General features: G+C 51.1%; 1 protein-coding gene across 1 annotated transcript; it reads right to left on the bottom strand.

The window, feature by feature from the left end:
- Positions 1–271: 271 nt before the first annotated feature.
- Coq8b (coenzyme Q8B) lies at positions 272–15,747 on the bottom strand. Its single transcript, XM_027941438.3, is given in 16 exon segments — positions 272–815; positions 818–1,091; positions 1,748–1,834; positions 4,372–4,437; positions 5,350–5,457; positions 5,567–5,708; positions 9,257–9,350; positions 10,335–10,416; positions 10,501–10,641; positions 11,571–11,656; positions 11,795–11,917; positions 12,754–12,831; positions 14,442–14,508; positions 14,649–14,768; positions 15,006–15,110; positions 15,677–15,747. Coding segments are annotated over 16 exon segments (1,764 nt in total). The 5' UTR covers positions 15,707–15,747; the 3' UTR covers positions 272–654.
- Between the last annotated feature and the right edge of the window lie 552 nt (positions 15,748–16,299).

Genomic DNA, 16,299 nt, shown 5'->3' with positions numbered 1-16,299 from the left:
AGGTTGCTGGAAGCAAGGGAGGGAGCCTGAAGCTGGGAGGGCAAGAGATGGTGTGGTGTGTGTGTGTGTTGGGAGGGGCGCTTCTCAGCTGCCACAGCCCTTGAGCAGGTGGTCAGCACGTGTGGGGGTAGGGGGGAGAAGGAGGTTCCCAGCAACAGATGGTCTAGGCAGGGCTGGGGCTTTCAGACAAGGGGTTTTGGGGGGGGGTGACCATCTGCACCTGGAGGCTGCCTGTGAACGCCTCCCCTTCAACGCAGAGAAAAGAGCTGGGGAAAGGGGAGGGCTGCTTTTATTTGGAGGGAAGTTTCACCCCGCCCCCCCACTCCCACCCTCCAATACACACGCTGGGATAGAGAAGGCAGCTGGTGGAGGCGTGAGGGAAGCAAAGGTGAGGAGAGCTCAACCATCTCTCCACCACTGGATCTTGGGAGTCCCAAGTGGAGATGAGGAGCACCCCCTCTAGATGAGTCTGGTTTCCATGAAAGGCATGCAGGGGCCACGGGCTCCCTCAGATGTGGGCTGAAATCAGTTAAAGGGTTCCCTGGCCTAGAGTTCCTGGGTGCTCAGTTCAGACCTGGGAAGAGCTATGAAGTTGGGAGTTCCCTAGCCCCAGGGTCCTGGAGTTCCTGAGCCAACAAGGGGAGCCAGGCAAGATTAGAAGCTCAGGGGGAGCTCCCCAGTCCTGGACAGAGGGAAAAGGGGTGGATAAAGGGGAAAGGGATGGCCTGCTGTGGAGCTGGAACCCCAGATGGAGGCTGTCATAGGGTCTGCAAGGAGGGCCCCTCTGGTCAGGAGGCTGCTGGCAGTGGCTGTGCCTGGCGACTGGCCCAGTATCGGTGGTAGGTGTCCTGGAAGAGGTCCCGGCAGGCAATGTGGGCGTGGAGACGGGCACAGGCCAGAAAGGCCCCTGCCAGTTTGCGATGCAGGGCGTAGGTCTCTTCGGGTGGTGGGCGCAGCCGGTGCTGCAGCAGGACGGGGATGAGACCCTGTATACGGCGGGCAGTGTCCCCAGCCCCGAAATCATAAGGACCAGGGGCAGCAAAGGGCTCCCCGAGGATCATCACTGCCTCCACATGGGCGTCGGAGAATGCCTAGGGGTGGGGACAGCAGATGCACCCAAATGGATACAGTGTCTTCTGCTCACTTATCCCAGAAGAGACTACCTCAACTCCGTGCAGACTCAGGTATAAACAAGCCCCCAACTCCCCCAAAAGTAATAAGCAGCTTCCACCCCTTCCAGAGCCCCAGTAGGCAGCAGCCCACTTTCACTCTACTTGACCATTATTTATTTATTTATATGTGGTGCTGAGAATTGAACCCAGTGTCTCACGTCTGCTAGGCAAGCACTCTACCACTGAGCCATAACCCCAGCCCCCCCCCCCCCCCCTTTACTCTAAACAAACAGTCCTGGCCTCTTCTCAGAGCCTCCTAAATAAGCAGCCATCCATTTCCTGCCATGTATTACGCATTAGCAGTAACCCCAGGACAGATAGGTGGTACCTGTTTTCCAGGGGTTCCCGAGTAGTCAGGCAGCTGCATCCTCCACTCTTCCCCAGACCCCCGCCCCATATCGATAGGCATCCCCTAAAGTTGTCCAGTCCCCTAGACATATAATCTCCATTTTCCCCAGGAAAGATAGACCCCCCTCCTCTCCCCACCATCCCCAGTTCCTCAGTAGGGACAGGCTGATCCCCATTATTTGTTCCCCAACAGACACCAACCCCCTGTAACTCCCATGTCTCCCAACCTTGGTTTCGAATCCTGTGAGGAATTTGAGGTCCTGGGATTTCTGCAGGACCTGGTCTCGGTTTCCCTCTGCAGCAGCCTTCACCACCTGGAAAGATGGGGGTGGGGCAGGGAACAGAGGCCAATGGGGGATTAAGGGAGTTCTAGAGAAAAGGTACCACCTGGTTCAGCCTGGCCAACCAAGGTCTACCTCTTTTCTCACCTTCCTGGGCCTTCCCTCTCACCTGAAAGCTTCTCCCTCCCCACTCTGCCCTTCGGTGTCTCCTTCAAGACTGTTCTAGAGCCTGGCAGGTAGTTGATTAGGGGTTCTGCGCATCTGGCTGGGAGTGCAGAGCTGTCTGGAGGCCACCATAATGAAATGGCACAGGGGAGAGTGTCATGGGTCCAAATACAACTGGACAAGGATGTGACTGTGACCCCAAACTGTGTCCAAGGTTGCCAGGAGGCCATCTCTACATCTCTTGCACTAGATTTTAAGCCCAGTGGGCACAGGGATCCCAGCTGGGTGTAGCTGCACTGGGTATTGGGCCTGGTACTCAGGCTGCCTTGGTGAACCTTGCTTTAGCAAATGAGTGTGTGGAGCTAAGGCCCTGTCTGGCCATGTGCTCACACAGGGAGGCCAAGAATCCCCCAGCCCCACCAGGACCAGCCTGCCTGGGCTCACTTCCAGCTCTCCCTATGGGTCACCTGCTGGAGGCCACTTTGCCCTTAGGCCTCTGCTTCCTCACCTGAGATGGGGATGGGAAGTTTCTTCCTCATGGGGTTGTTGTGAGGTCAAGGACTGTTCCCCCTGTGCAGTGCTCGGCTCAGCACTGTGCCTGCACAGAGGACGCATCATAAGGATCCTGAGCTAGTCTTCTTGTTAGGAGCTGGCTGCGAGGGTCCCTGCTGTATAGAAGATGGACCCTGGGTTCAGCCCTCCCCTGCTGGGTTGCTTTCTTGCAGGGAGGAGGAACATGGGATTCATCTGGCTGTTCTATTCTGTCTCAGCTCCCCTTGCCCATGCCTGTCTGACCATCTGTTAGGTCCTGGTCTTCAGGGGCCCATGTGACAGGGCTTTTGTAAACTGGAAAAGGCTAAGTAGGCCTGGGGGGCAGCGGCAGGTGTTGGTGGGAAGCGGGATATTCCAACTACACAGAGAGGCCTTGGCTTGGGGCCTCAAGTGCCCGGCAGAGAGGGCCCCAAGAGGCCTGGTGGGGGAGTGTTACCAGCTCAAGGGTGGCCTCAGGAGTTCCCAAGGCAGTGCCATGGGCTGGTCACAGTCACCTCCCTCTCCTGATTTCCAGCTGGTCAGCTCCCATGGACTGTCCATTAGGCAGCCCTCCCAGTGGCTCCTCTGCCCCTCTTCCCACCCTCCTGGGCTCACAGCACTTCTTAGAGACCCCTTGTTAGTGGGAGTTCTCTGATTCTGACTGTGGCCCTCCTGCTCAGAGTCTCTCCCAGCTTCTCGGGGCACAGGCCTAAAGTATAAGCTGCAAAACTGGCTTGAGACCTGGAGTAATTTGCCTCCACACCCCCACCCCCAACCAACTCAGACCTGAGTTCCCTTTGGTCCTCTAGGGCCTGCCACGCAAAATGAAGTCCCTGTACAGGCAACATTGACACCATCTGGAAGCTTGTGGGAGATGCAGCATCTTACATCTAAATCCAGACCACAAGCTGCATTTCACAGGACCACCAGGGTTTAACTGGATCGCTACCTGCACATTGATGTCCAGAAGCACTGTCTCAGTGGAGCTATGCTTTGCTGCCTCTTGACTGTGCACATGTGTATCTGGAATACCCAGCCTCTTCCTGATTGGCTGTCCTCATCCCCCAGGTCTCCAATTCCAAAGTCTCCTCCTCCAGGAAGCCTTCCCTGATTCCCCCATAGCAGGAGGAATTCCCCCATAGCAGGTCAGACTCCCCCTCTGGGGCACCCACAGTTCTCTGCACTTCCTCCAGCTCAGCCCTGATCCCTTTGGGTCCTCACTGTCTGGTCAGTGAACAGTAAACTCTATGAAGATGGGGACCTAAGTTGGACCTGGGTGGCTGTTGTGTCTGGTATCATCCCTGAGCATAGAGAAGGTGCCAGAGAATGTTTGAATTGATGGTTAGATGATTCCAAGACCCAGGCTGAATGTTCAACTCAACTAATTAATGAGACGGTGTTCTGTGTGGCCTCTGAGACAAACTGACCATCAGCAAGAGATAGGCAACACAGATGTGGGGCATAGGCTACCAGGGAGTTCTGGGACTGCAGGCTGGGCACTAAGGGTGTGGACCAGATGGCCATCATGGACCCTTCTCCTAAGGGGGGCTAGGTAGAGGTTGGGAACATGGGCTCTGAACCCAGACCATCTGAGTGTGACTCCCAGGTCTGTTGGTATCTTCAGCCAGCTCTCTAATGGGGCTAAAAATGGTCTTGATCATAGAATTGCTGTATGGTTTCTAATCAGTCTACTACGTAAAATCCTTAAAATAGTGCCTGATGTAAAATTATGGGCTTGGTACTTATTAGCTGCTCTTAATAGTATCATTATTTCTTCATTCTAGACCCTCTATTTCTCCTTCTTACCCCTTTGCCTCAGTGGCTGGGTTGAACCTTGAACCTTCAGAGGCCCCAGGGTCAGGGCAACTCCTCACCTCAATATAATGATCTGTGAACTCTGTCCCAAATTCTCGGCTTGCACCAAAGTCCAACAAGGTCACCTGGGAATGAAGAGTGGTAAGAGGAACACTGGAGCCCACCAACACCCCCATGGGGGCAGGTAGGACCCATCTCTCCCTCCCGCAGACCTCCTGGCTCCTGCTAGGGTCCCTGCCCAGCTGCCTCCAGGGCTCTTTGTCTCTGGACTCCATACTTCCAAGCCACCTCTGCGTGGTAGCTGAAAAGATCTGCCTTTTATTTTTTTGGTCCACAGGATGTTCAGTAAAGGGCTAAGTCTTGAACTGGAGGGCCCTGGGGCCTGAGGAAGAGAAACTGTGGCTAGATTTGTATTTGGAAAAGATCCCTCTGGGGACAGACCACTTTGGAGAGTCAACTGGGCAACTTCTAGTGAAAGCAAAGATGTGTCCACAAACAGAAAAAATCTGCAGGTCTAAACTCTCGCCTTTAAGCCTTTTTATACCCTCCTGCTCCCTGCATGGCTGTCTTCTTCTCTCTCTGGTCTCAGAATTAATGGCACTTCCTTCATGAAACCTTGCCTTACCCCTTGCTGGGTCAGGCATATCCCTAGAGTCCCACATCTCCCTCCCTAGTCCCTGTCTTTCCAGCCCTGACCACTCTGTCCTAGTGGTCACTCTGCTTCCCCATTGTGGCACTAATTCCTCTAGGCCATCACCAATGGAATGGCAGAGGAAATGCCATGTCACTTGGCCAAGGCAGGCAGGCAGGAGGTTAGACTCTCAACCCCCTCCTTTCACTGGAAGCAGAACATGGCAAGGCCCAGCAGAAGGCACGGCCACAAAAGGGGAGAAGCGTGGCCTGAATCACTGCACTCAGAAGGACCATCCCAGCCTGCTGCATGAGCAATGAACTACGAGTGTGTTCACTGGCTGAAATATCAGGGAATATTTGTTATGGCAGCTAATGTACCCCCACTCTCACCAGAAGGAACCAACCTGGTGGCTGGAGGCATCATACAGGAAGTTGGCCCAGTTGGGGTCCGTCTGCATGAATCTGAACTCAAACAGCTCTCGCAGACACAGCCTCAGGAGCTGGAAGCAGATCTGAGGTAGGGAGAAGACACCTCAAGGGATGTGACCCTGTGCAAAGTCCTCCCTGGCCTGAAGAGGGAGCGAGGGCCTGGCCCTCCCTACTGCCCCACAAGGCAATTACCTGGTTCCGGACATCCTGACTCAGTCCCTGGCACTGATCCAGAGGGACACCTCCGGCCAGCTCCATGCCCAGCACCCGCCTCGTGCACAGCTCCTTAACCACAGCTGGCACCCGGAAGAAGGGGTCATCTGCCAACAGCTGCCTATGGCAGGAGGAAGGGAAGTAATGAATTTTTTTTTGCTTAGAACCCCGAGGCCTGGTTTGAGCAGGCCTCCGAGATGTCCTTCATGAAGCTCTTCTCTAAGCTTTTCCTTCTCTCCTGGGCTACTCTGGCCTTGGTCTGCCCTGGGTAACAGCCAATACCTGAACAGACTGACATTTAGCAAATACCTCTGTAGCCTAATAGCTTGTCCTTTAACCAGGTATTGCTGGAGATCATCTACCACTTCCCTACTGGAAACCCTTCTCTGACTTCTGGTTGTCCCAGGATAAACTCAGTGTATTTAGCTTATGCACTACTATTTAAAAATCATTTTATTAATTCATCCCCAAGATCGTCACTGAATATCTATCGTCACTGAATATCTATCTTCTAAGACCACTGAGTATCTTTAGTGATACTCATAGGTCACTCCTTAAGAGTAACCACAGGAGTGCCCCCTAATGTTTTTTGGTGGTACTGGGGGATTGAACCCAGGGACAATCTTCTACTGAGCCATATCCCAGTCCTTTTTTTCAATTTTGATACAAAGTCTCGTTAAGTTGCCCAGGCTGGCCTGGAACTTGCAATCCTCAGGTCTCAGCCTCCAGAGTTGCTGGGATTACAGGTGTGCACCACCGCGACTGGCAGGAGTCCCTCCTTAATTTGTGGTTTAATTTCCCAAGGTTTCAGTTACTTGTAGTCAACTATGGTCTGAATGAAAAATTCCATAAGTAAACAATTCACAAGTTTCAAACTGCATACCATTCTGATTAGTGTGATAAAATCTCACTCCATCCTGCCTGGGACATGAATCATCATCTTGTCTAGGATATACACACTGTATATACTACCCGCCCGTTAGTCACTTAGTAACCATCTCAGTTATCAGATTGATTTTCATGGTATCGCAATGCTTATGTTCAAGTAACACTTAACAATGGCCCCAAAGCAGGAGTGATAATGGCATTTCAGATATGCCAAAGAGAAGTATAAAGTGCTTTTCTCTGAGCCAAAAGCAGAAAGTTCTTGACTTAATAAGGAAAGAAAAAAAAATTGTAGGTTGAAATTGCTAAGATCTATGGTAAGATCAAATCTGTGAAACTGTGAAGAAAAAAGATTCATGTTAGTTTTGCTGTAACACCTCAAACTGTAAAAGTTGTGGCCACAGTGCATGATAAGTAGTTAGTTAAGATGGAAAAGGCATAAATTTGTGGGTGGAAGATTTGAATAGAAGTGTTTTGACTAATGGTTCCATGTTGCTTCAGAAAGTGCTGCGCCTAAGCTAGACTTTATCATAGGTGTGCACAGCTGATGTAGGGTTTGGGACTATCCAGTTTCAGGCATCCACTGGGGGTCTTGGAATATGTCCCCTGTGGATGTGAGGTGGGGTTGCACTCTGAACATTGGTAAATAAAGGGAAGGAATCCTTCTCTGCTTTTGTGCTGCCCAGTGCTGGGGGACAGATCAGTGACTGAGCCAGCGCTGGCCTGCCCAACCAGAGCTCGCACCCTAAAAGACAACTATAGATTTAGAAAAGTGTGTCAAATTAAGAATTGGGAGGCAAATATGAGTGAAGCCTCTCATTGAGGACACGTGGTTTGGTGGAGAGTGAGGAAGGACAGGCAGATGGGCAGAGGCCAGGGGAATGAGGTGGATTTTTCCCCTAAGAGCCCTGGGGAATCCTGTGGGAGAAGGGTATTCTCAGATCCCACAGGGGTGTGCTCCGCCTCCTCCTCCTGCTTTGCATGCCCATCTTCAAGGCCCTGCTTCAAGCTGATATGTTTGTCCTTGTTTGTAAGATTTCTGATATTTGAACTACTTCTGAAGAGCCAGGCCCTGTGCTGAGCACTTAATCAGCACAAGTCCATTTTTTTTTTTTTTTTTTTTTTTGGTCCTGGGGATTGAACCCAGAGGGACTTTACCTCTGTGCCACATCCCCAGCCCTTTTTATTTTTATTTGCTTAGGGTCTTGCTAAGTTGCTAAGGTTGGCCTTGAACTTGTGATCCTTCTGCCTCAGCATCCTGAGTTGCTGGAATTACAGGTGTGTGCCACCGCACCTGGCTAGGACAAATCCCTTTTATTATTACCATCCAGTGAGGACACTTTTCTGAGGTCCTGTATAGAAGCAGCCCAGTCTGGTAAGGGCTTACCCAAGACTGGATCCCATTCCTGTTTGAGTCTGGGGCACATGTCCCAAAACACTGCCTTCTGCTGACTCCTGCCTACTAAGCTTGGTACATTGTAGACCTTCAGTAAATGTGTGAGCCCCACTGTGTGTGTGGGGGTATCATTAATTGTTGCACATCACCAAACTTCCAAGATATAGCCACACTGTCCTATATAACTGTAGTTTGTTCATGTTCACTGTTTTCTATGCCACTGATGAATACATCATAATTTGTTTATCTGCCCTGCTGAATAGATTCAATATTTGGATTGTTTCCAGTTTGGGAATCTTAGAAACTATGTTGCTCTAAGTGTTCTAGAAAAGTCTGATAGTGGGGAATTTAGAAACTATGCTGCTCTAAGCGTTCTAGAAAAGTCTGATAGTGTATAATGGCATGAGTATCCCTATAGTATTCCAGAAGAAGCAATAGCTAGGTTGAAGGTGTGAATACAAAGGTTTATTGGATGGTGCCAAAGTGTTCTCCAAAATGGCTGTTTCAAGCAGGGTGCACACCTCTATCTCAGTGATCTGGGAGGCTGAGATAGGAGGACTGCAAACTTGAGGTCAGACTTAGCAACTTAACAATGCTCTGTCTCAAAATACAAAATAAAAAGGGCTGGGGATTGGGCTAGAGATAGAGCTCAGTTGGTAGAGTGCTCACCTTACATTCACAAGGCCCTGGGTTCAATCCCCAGCACCACACAAACAAAAAGGACTGGGGATGTAGTAAGGGCTCTGGGGTAAAATGCCCTGGGTTCAATCCCTTGTCCAAAAATGAAAACAAATGCTTGTATCAATATCTCCTCCTGCCCACAGTGGGTAAGGGAGGCTCTGAAGTCCAATCCTCTCCAATGTTGATGCTGCCAAATGGTTCAATTTTGGTCAGTCCGGCAAGACGCCATGGCACACACCTGCAATCTCAGTGACCCAGGAGGCTGAGGCAAGAGAATCACAAGTTCGAGGCCTACCTTAGCAATGTAGCGAGGCCCTCAGCAATTTAGCAACTTAACTCAAAATTAAAAGAGGGGGTGGCAGGGGACATGGCTCAGTGGTAAAGCACCCCTAGGTTTATTCTCCAGTACCAAAAACAAACAAGAAAACTTTGGTAGTCTAGTGGGTATGTTAAGTACCTATGTCAGACCACAGTGGATCCACATCCTGACACTCAGCGAGAAGTGATCTGTTCACACTCACAGAGGACACAAGGGAACACGTGAAGGAGCAATAGAAGAAAAAGAAAAAGAGTTTGCTGGTCAAACCCCAGGGCTCCAGCTGCCAGAGGCTGGAGGACATCCATTTCTGGCTCATGTTGGGCAGGAATAAAGGAAGGAAAAAGGATGGAGGGAAGGGGCCCCCGGGCCTTCAGAGGAGTCAGCTCACCTGAAGTTCTGGGCACAAGCCGCCTCCCGACGGTAGTCACACTCCCACGTCAGCTCCTGCTGCAGGGCCTGTAAGCTCTGCTCCGCAAACAGGCCTGAGAGGCAGCCATGTCAGTCAGGAAAGGCCACAGCCTGCGTCCCCTGCCTGAGCCCTGGGGCTCCCAGGAACAGGTGCCTTCCCTGGCCAGTTATGCCACCCTCCCTCTGTCCCTCTCTGTGTCCCTCACACCTTCTATCCAGATCTTTCACCTATATCACTTTCTGGGCACTTTTTCCTATCTTTCCCACAATTGTGGTCTCTGTGTGTGTGTGTGCGTGCACACGTGTGTGTGTTTGTGTGTGCGCGCACGCACGTGCTCTGCAGAAAAAACCCAAGGCCTTGTTCCTGGCACAAAATAGGCAAATGCTCTATCATTAAGTCATATCCTTTTTTTGCAGATTGAACCCAGGGGCACTTACCTCTGCGCTACATCCCGAGTCCTTTTTATTTTGAGACTGGGTCTCACTAAGTTGCCCAGGTTGGCCTCAAACTTGCAATCCTCCTGTCTCAGCCTCCAGAGTGGCATGCGCCACCACACCACTTGTGGTGTCCCCTGGGTACAAAATGTACCCATGCACACCCCAACTCCACGGCAGCAACTCCACGGTCCCGCAGTGCACTGTGCTCACACTCCCACATTTCTCCTTGCCTCTCCCTTCTAGACCTGCCTCCTGCACTCCCTCTCTCACACGAGCCTCCTGCTCCGTCTTCTGCAGGCACCGTCTCATGTGCTCCAACAACAAGCTGTCCCACTCGCTCTACCTTTCTGCTTCTGCGGCTTTTCTGTGCCTACAGCTGGTGTCCCCACACTGATCACCCTGTGTGTGTATTTCTGGGATTTTGGTCTGGGCTTCGTCTCTTCGTGGCTGTGCCACATACTCTGCTCTCTGGACTCTCCCTGCTCAGCATCCTCCTTCCTGTTGCTTACACACTAGTGTGCACACCACACCCCCACCCTCCCCGTGCTTGCCCTCTGGCCAGCCCCGCTTTCTCTCTTCGGGCATCTCTCCCTTGGTCAGGGACAGAATGGGCGCCTCACCCTCTGGCAGGGCCGTGCTCATCTTGAGCACAGCCAGCAGGTTCTGCACATCACTCTGGATGCTCTGGGCAACGCCTGGGTACTGCGAGGGGAGGAAAGGGGATTGGCAGTCACTGCTCTGGGACAGCAGGGTGACCGCCCCACCCTGCCCAGCCTCCCCACTCACCTGGATCTTCACAGCCACCTCTGTCCCATCCGTCAGCAAACCCCGGTGCACCTGCCCGATTGAGGCAGCAGCAAAGGGTACCTCCTCCAGGGAGGCCACCTTGGCCTGCCAATCCTTGCCCAGCTCCTCTTCGAGAACTCTCTGTGGGGAGTGGTCAAAACAATCATTTCACATTTCTGGGTGGCTGAGATCACTCCCCACGCTGAGGGCCTGGTGTATTCACAACCTTGGGGAAGCTTGGCTGCTACCCCTCTGTGCAGGTGTAGAAACTGAAGCCCAGAGAGAAGCCAGCCCAGCTGCTCTCCTGAGCCCACACTTCCTAAGCTGTGCAGGTAGTTTTTGGAATCGCTTTGATTTTAGTTAAGATTGATAATAATCGTTTATTATACTCCTAACTATATATTATTACCTGAATATTAACATGATAAAGAAGAGCATCCTGTGGGCCAAGTCCTATTCAGAGAGGCAATAGCTACCAAGGATGGCACAGTAGTGACCAGAACAGAGACTGAAGACTGGCAACAGCTAGACTCTGGAGTCCACAGAACAGCTCGTTCCCTGGGCACTGACTCAGTGTCAGGTGGCACAATAGACTGAGCCAGCCTAGCTACAGATATTTCATTACAAAAAAAAAGTAGTAATCACAGCTAAAACTTGTCTACCACTCAGGGTGTGACGGGGTAGTTCTAAGTGCTCTAGTATACAAATTACATACTAATTTATGTAACCCCATGACACAGGTGTGCCTATCCCTATTGTTATCTCCCAGATAAGGTAAACTGAGGCACAGAGAGATCAAAGCACATGTCTGACTGGCAGAGATGGGCTCTGAACCCTAACTATTGTGCTTTGCTGCCTTGATAGGGCTGAGTCCCGCCTGGGACTGAATAAAGTGCTCTGCATCCTCTCACCTAATCACAATGGTGTGTGTATGAGGTGTGTACTTTGGTGACACCCATTTTACATATGGGGAGACTGAGGCCAAGGGACAGGGAGTAGAGCAATTAAGGGAGGGTCAGGTGTGTGCTGAGCATCGAGCCCCCTTGCCAGCCCCTCCCACAGGCACTCACCAGCATCTGCCAGCGGGGCATGAAGTCAGCACTCTGGCGGACCCGCTCAAAAATGCGCTGCAGCTGAGGGCTGATGAAGCTGTTGTCTTGGGAGACAGCAGGACCAGGGGACAGTGAGGAGAGAGGAGGAGGGGTCCATGTGAGTATCTGAATTTGGGCTTGTTGGTGGGTGGGGATGGGGTGGAGGTCAAGTCAAGGGTCGGGAGCTGCCAGTAAAGCTGTACCCTGGATGCTGAGCATTTGGCCAACCTTGAGGGCAGCCCCCCGGACTGTACACAAGGTCTGCACGATCCGTTCAGCGTTGGCCTCTGACAGGAAAGGGCTGGAGTCCAGCTTGGAGCCGCCCTCTGGGGAGGAGAGAATAACCATTAGTATTATAATCAAAAAAATAATCAATAAGCACAGCACACAATTATTAGAACGGCTAATATGAATTTATTATTATGGAGATACCAAGTGCTCACAAGGACGCTTACGGGAGGGTGCTGGCTCGGCTTCTGGAAAATAGTCGGGACGTTTCTAATAAGGCACATGCCTAAACTCAATGTGCTTCCCCTCCTAGGCACTCATAGACACCTCTCACAAAAGAAGCCAGACACATGAGAATACACTGTCTGATTATATTGGTATTGTTTTCTTCTGGTTTTCTGTGATACTGGGAATTGAATCCAAGAGCATTCTACCACTGACCTACATCCCCAGACCTTTATTATACTGTATTTTGAGATAGAGGCTTGCTAAATTGTGGAGGCTAGCCTGGAACTTTTAATCCTCCTGCCTCAGCCTCCTAAATTGCTGGGATTAGAGGCGTGTACCATCACACCTGGCTTCAGTCTTGTTCTAAACTGAATATGTACCCTCGTTTTTGTTTCAGGGCCCTGACTTGTTGAGGCATCTCACCCAAAAATGCTATACATCTAGTTCCACAGACCCGTCAGCACTCCTACTCTTTTTAGCTTTTCTCTCCTGCTTAAAATTAGGAACTCGCCTTTTCTTGGATGGTGTGCTCCTATTTATCAAAGTCCTGACTGTGGCTTTAGCCCTGTTCTGAGCACAATGACCCTAAGAGGGAAGAATATTATCATGACCCTCATTTTCAGATGAGGAAATTCAGCTCAGGGTGGCACCACTTACCCCAGGTCACTTAGCAAGGATCTGAACCCAGGCAGTATGGCTCACTTACCTGACTGCTGATGTCCTCCTGGCAGGGACTTCTTGGCTACCTCGGCCAGTGCTCCTAGCCCCAAGCTCACGGCCAGTCCTGGACAGGGAGAAAGGAGCCATAGTGCCTGCTTGCCTGAGGCCTCCCCCTCCCTCTCTGCTCTAGGTCTCTCTTGAATGCTTGTCTCCCGACCCTTTATTGAGCTCTCTGTATCTCTGTCTCCAACTGAGGTTCTGACTCTCTCTTTGCTTGGGTATGCCTTCTAGGTGATGCTCTCCTTTTCTTTTATCTTTCTCTGTCAAGTCTCTACCTCCCTCCTAGCAACTGGGAGCCCTGACTGCACATCAGAGTCATCTGCAGGGTTTTTGTACATTGGAGGCCCAGATTTACCTACCCCTGAGATTCTGATTAAACTGGTCTGAGATGCGGCCTGGGAATTTGCAGTTTTTTAAGCACCCCAGCTGATTCTAGTGTTCACCTAGGGTTAAGAATGCCCTGGAATGATGGCAACTCCTGTTTCATCGCCCACACCTCTTTCATGTTTGTCTCCCCTTTACTGTGGCAGTTATTTCTCCATCTCTACCCCTTCCTCCACATCTTTCTAGGTCTCCTCTCTGTTCCTCCCTTTCATGTTCTCTCTTCAGCTCTGATTTCCTCTGCTTCATCTCCTTATCTACATGACATCTTGAATCTCTGTGCCTCTTTAACTGTCACCATTACTGTAAATCATTGCGGATGGCATTTTCTGAGTGCTTGCTACACACCAAATACTGTTTTCAGTACCTCATATGCATTAAATCATTTCATCCTCTCACCTTTGGAAAAATGTTTTACAGAAAAACTTCTGTTTTACAGAAAAGGGAATTGAAGCTCAGAGAAGTTAAGTAACTTGCCCAAAGTGACAAGGTGAGGACGCAGAAGAGTCACCCTTGGAACTGTCAGTAGCCTGGTGCCAAAAACTCAGTGCACTTGACTGCCTTTTTCAACTGCGAGTTGTTGTTTTTTTTTCTCCCAGTACTAGGAATTGAATACAGGGACGCTCTACCACTGAGCTCTACCCCCAGCCCTTTTTATTTTGTATTTTAAGATAGGATCTTGCTAAATTGCTGAGGCTAGCCTTAAAATTATGATCCTCCTGCTCCAGATTCCCAAATTGCTGGGATTACAGTGTGTGTAACCTCACCTGGCCTTTACTTGTGTGTGTGTGTGTGTGTGTGTGTATGAGAGTGAGAGAGAGAGAGGGAGAGAGAGGGAGGGAGAGAAAGAGAGAGAAGCGATCCTCCCACCTCAGCCTCCCAATTAGCTGGGACTAAAGGCATGAACCACCACACCTGGCTTTATTCTTTTTAAAGAATGTTAGTTGCAACCCATTAAATTATTTTGTGCAGGTTTGAACAACTCTGTAGCATGACCCAGAGTCAAGGCAATCTCCTCTCTTAGCTGCTATTTCCTCATCTATGGAATGGAAATAAATTACTCATCAACTCAGTACAGGAGTTCACTGTGTAGGGGACCTTATACATTAAAGGTTCTCAATAAATATTACCATCATTTACATTCCTCTATTTCTCTTGGCTTGCAGGCCTTGGCCTTTGTCACTCTTTCCCTGTCTCTCTGTCCTCTTCATTTCTGATTCATCTTTCCCTTTCTTCATTCATGTTGCCTCTTCTGATCTAAGTCATATCCAGATCCCCAAAAGTCACACCTACCCCCAAAGCTCGCCAGTCGACTGATGCGGGAGACAGGTACCTTGCGTTCTTGAGAGCGATTGCTCAGCTGGGAAATGGAGAAAAGGTCTGAGGGTGAGAAGGTGGCCGCAGAGCTGGGGGAGTCCACCCAACCTGTCACCAACAATGTCCTCAAGATCAGGGAGCCAGCAGCCTTCATGGGTGTTACAGGATGAGGGGCAATGGTACCTGGGGCCGGGGTGTCTTTCTGAGACGGGCCTCCCGTGCTCTGCGAATATCCTCCTCCCGCAGGCCTCTTCCAGGCCCATCCTGATGAAACTTTTGGGCCCAAGAACCCCCACATGGTCCCTGCAAGAGATGTGGACTTTGGTAAGAAGTGGAGGACATAGGGTCTGCCTGGACCTTTGGGTCCCTTCCCTGTTTTGTTTTTACTTTTTTGTAGTGCTGGGGATCGAACCTAGGGCTTCATGCATGCTAGGCAAGCACTCTACCACTGAGCCACCCTCAGTCCTCCTCCCTGTTCTTTTACCTCTTGAACCCTCTTCCGGCCCCCTCCCCCTGGGGACCATCTCTCCAGTCTCTTACCCACCAGTGGGGCCTAGGCACCCGGCCCCAAAAAGGCAGACCAACAGTCCGGCCCAGTTGTCCACAGGTCCCATGCAGTAGACCAACCACCTCTAGCCACATTGCCTAAGAGACAAGAGGAGGGATTATTATTATTATTATTATTATTGGTACCAGGGATTGAATCCAGGAGCGCTTAACCACTGAGTCACACCCCAGCCCTTTTTTGTATTTTATTTAGAGACAGGGTCTCATTAAATTGCTTAGGGCCTCGGTAAGTTGCTGAGGCTGGCTTTGAACTCAGATCAGGAGGATGGATTATATATAAGAGTTCTTGGACTGGCCTCTCGGCTTTGCCCTTCTTTGCAGGGTCCCCCACATTCCCGTGTCCACCTTCTCTAAGACTGCCATCTACCAAAGACCTCCTCCTTTGCTAATAGATGCCCACAGTTTCTCTTGGTTACCCCTGCTGGTTGGCAGGAACTCACAGTTCTCCCCTGGTGCCTTCCCACCCCCGCTGTTGCTAGGGTCCTCCCCCGTTGCTAGACACCCACAGATCCTCCAGGGCTACCTCTCTACCTTTCTGAGCCCCTCGTTGCTTGGCACCACCTTACCCTCTGTTGCTAGGCACCCACAATTCCTCCCGAGTCCCCCCACCGCGTTACTGGGCACCTCCCCCAGTTGCTAAGCACCAACGGTTCAGCTCCAGGCCCGAGACGCATGGGGCCTGCTCTGCTTCCGGGAACATCTGCACGCCCGCCCCCTCCGGTCAGTTAGCCAATGGCGAAACAGTGAATTGCTGACAGGCACGAAGCGCATCCCGCTGTGCGCAGGAGGCGGGGCTAGGGGCGGGACCCAGGCGCTGGGCTAACCGGGATTGCAGGGGCGCTGTTGGGCGCGCACCAGCCCTTTTACCTTTCCACCCACTTAAAAGTGCCTTATAAGCGGCGGACCTTTCAGTTCCCTATACTGTCTTTCTTGGAAACATCACTTTTCCTTACAAACGTCACGCCTCTTTGCTGGAACATCTTGCCAACCTCCCTTCTTATTTTTCCTCCTGGCAGGCTCAACGTTTCTCCTTTGGAAGGCATTTCTACCAAGCAAACATTTTCCTGTACATAGAGCCCCTCCACTTTGCACAAACACCCACATCCTGGCACCCATCCTCCTTCCGTGAGCTTATAAATCCTCTGCCTTGCTCGCCAAATGTCTCCGACTCACAACCTCAATTTTGCCGTGTACATAAACCCCCTCACTTGCACACTGAGCCTCTGTTCCCTCACACACCCTGCTCTCTCTGCTCCCCACCCACCCG

Source organism: Marmota flaviventris, chromosome 18, assembly GCF_047511675.1.
Source record: "Marmota flaviventris isolate mMarFla1 chromosome 18, mMarFla1.hap1, whole genome shotgun sequence".
NCBI classification, from domain to species: domain Eukaryota; kingdom Metazoa; phylum Chordata; class Mammalia; order Rodentia; family Sciuridae; genus Marmota; species Marmota flaviventris.
The sequence above is the reverse complement of the archived record's forward strand: the minus strand, read 5'-3'. Positions and strand labels throughout refer to the sequence as shown.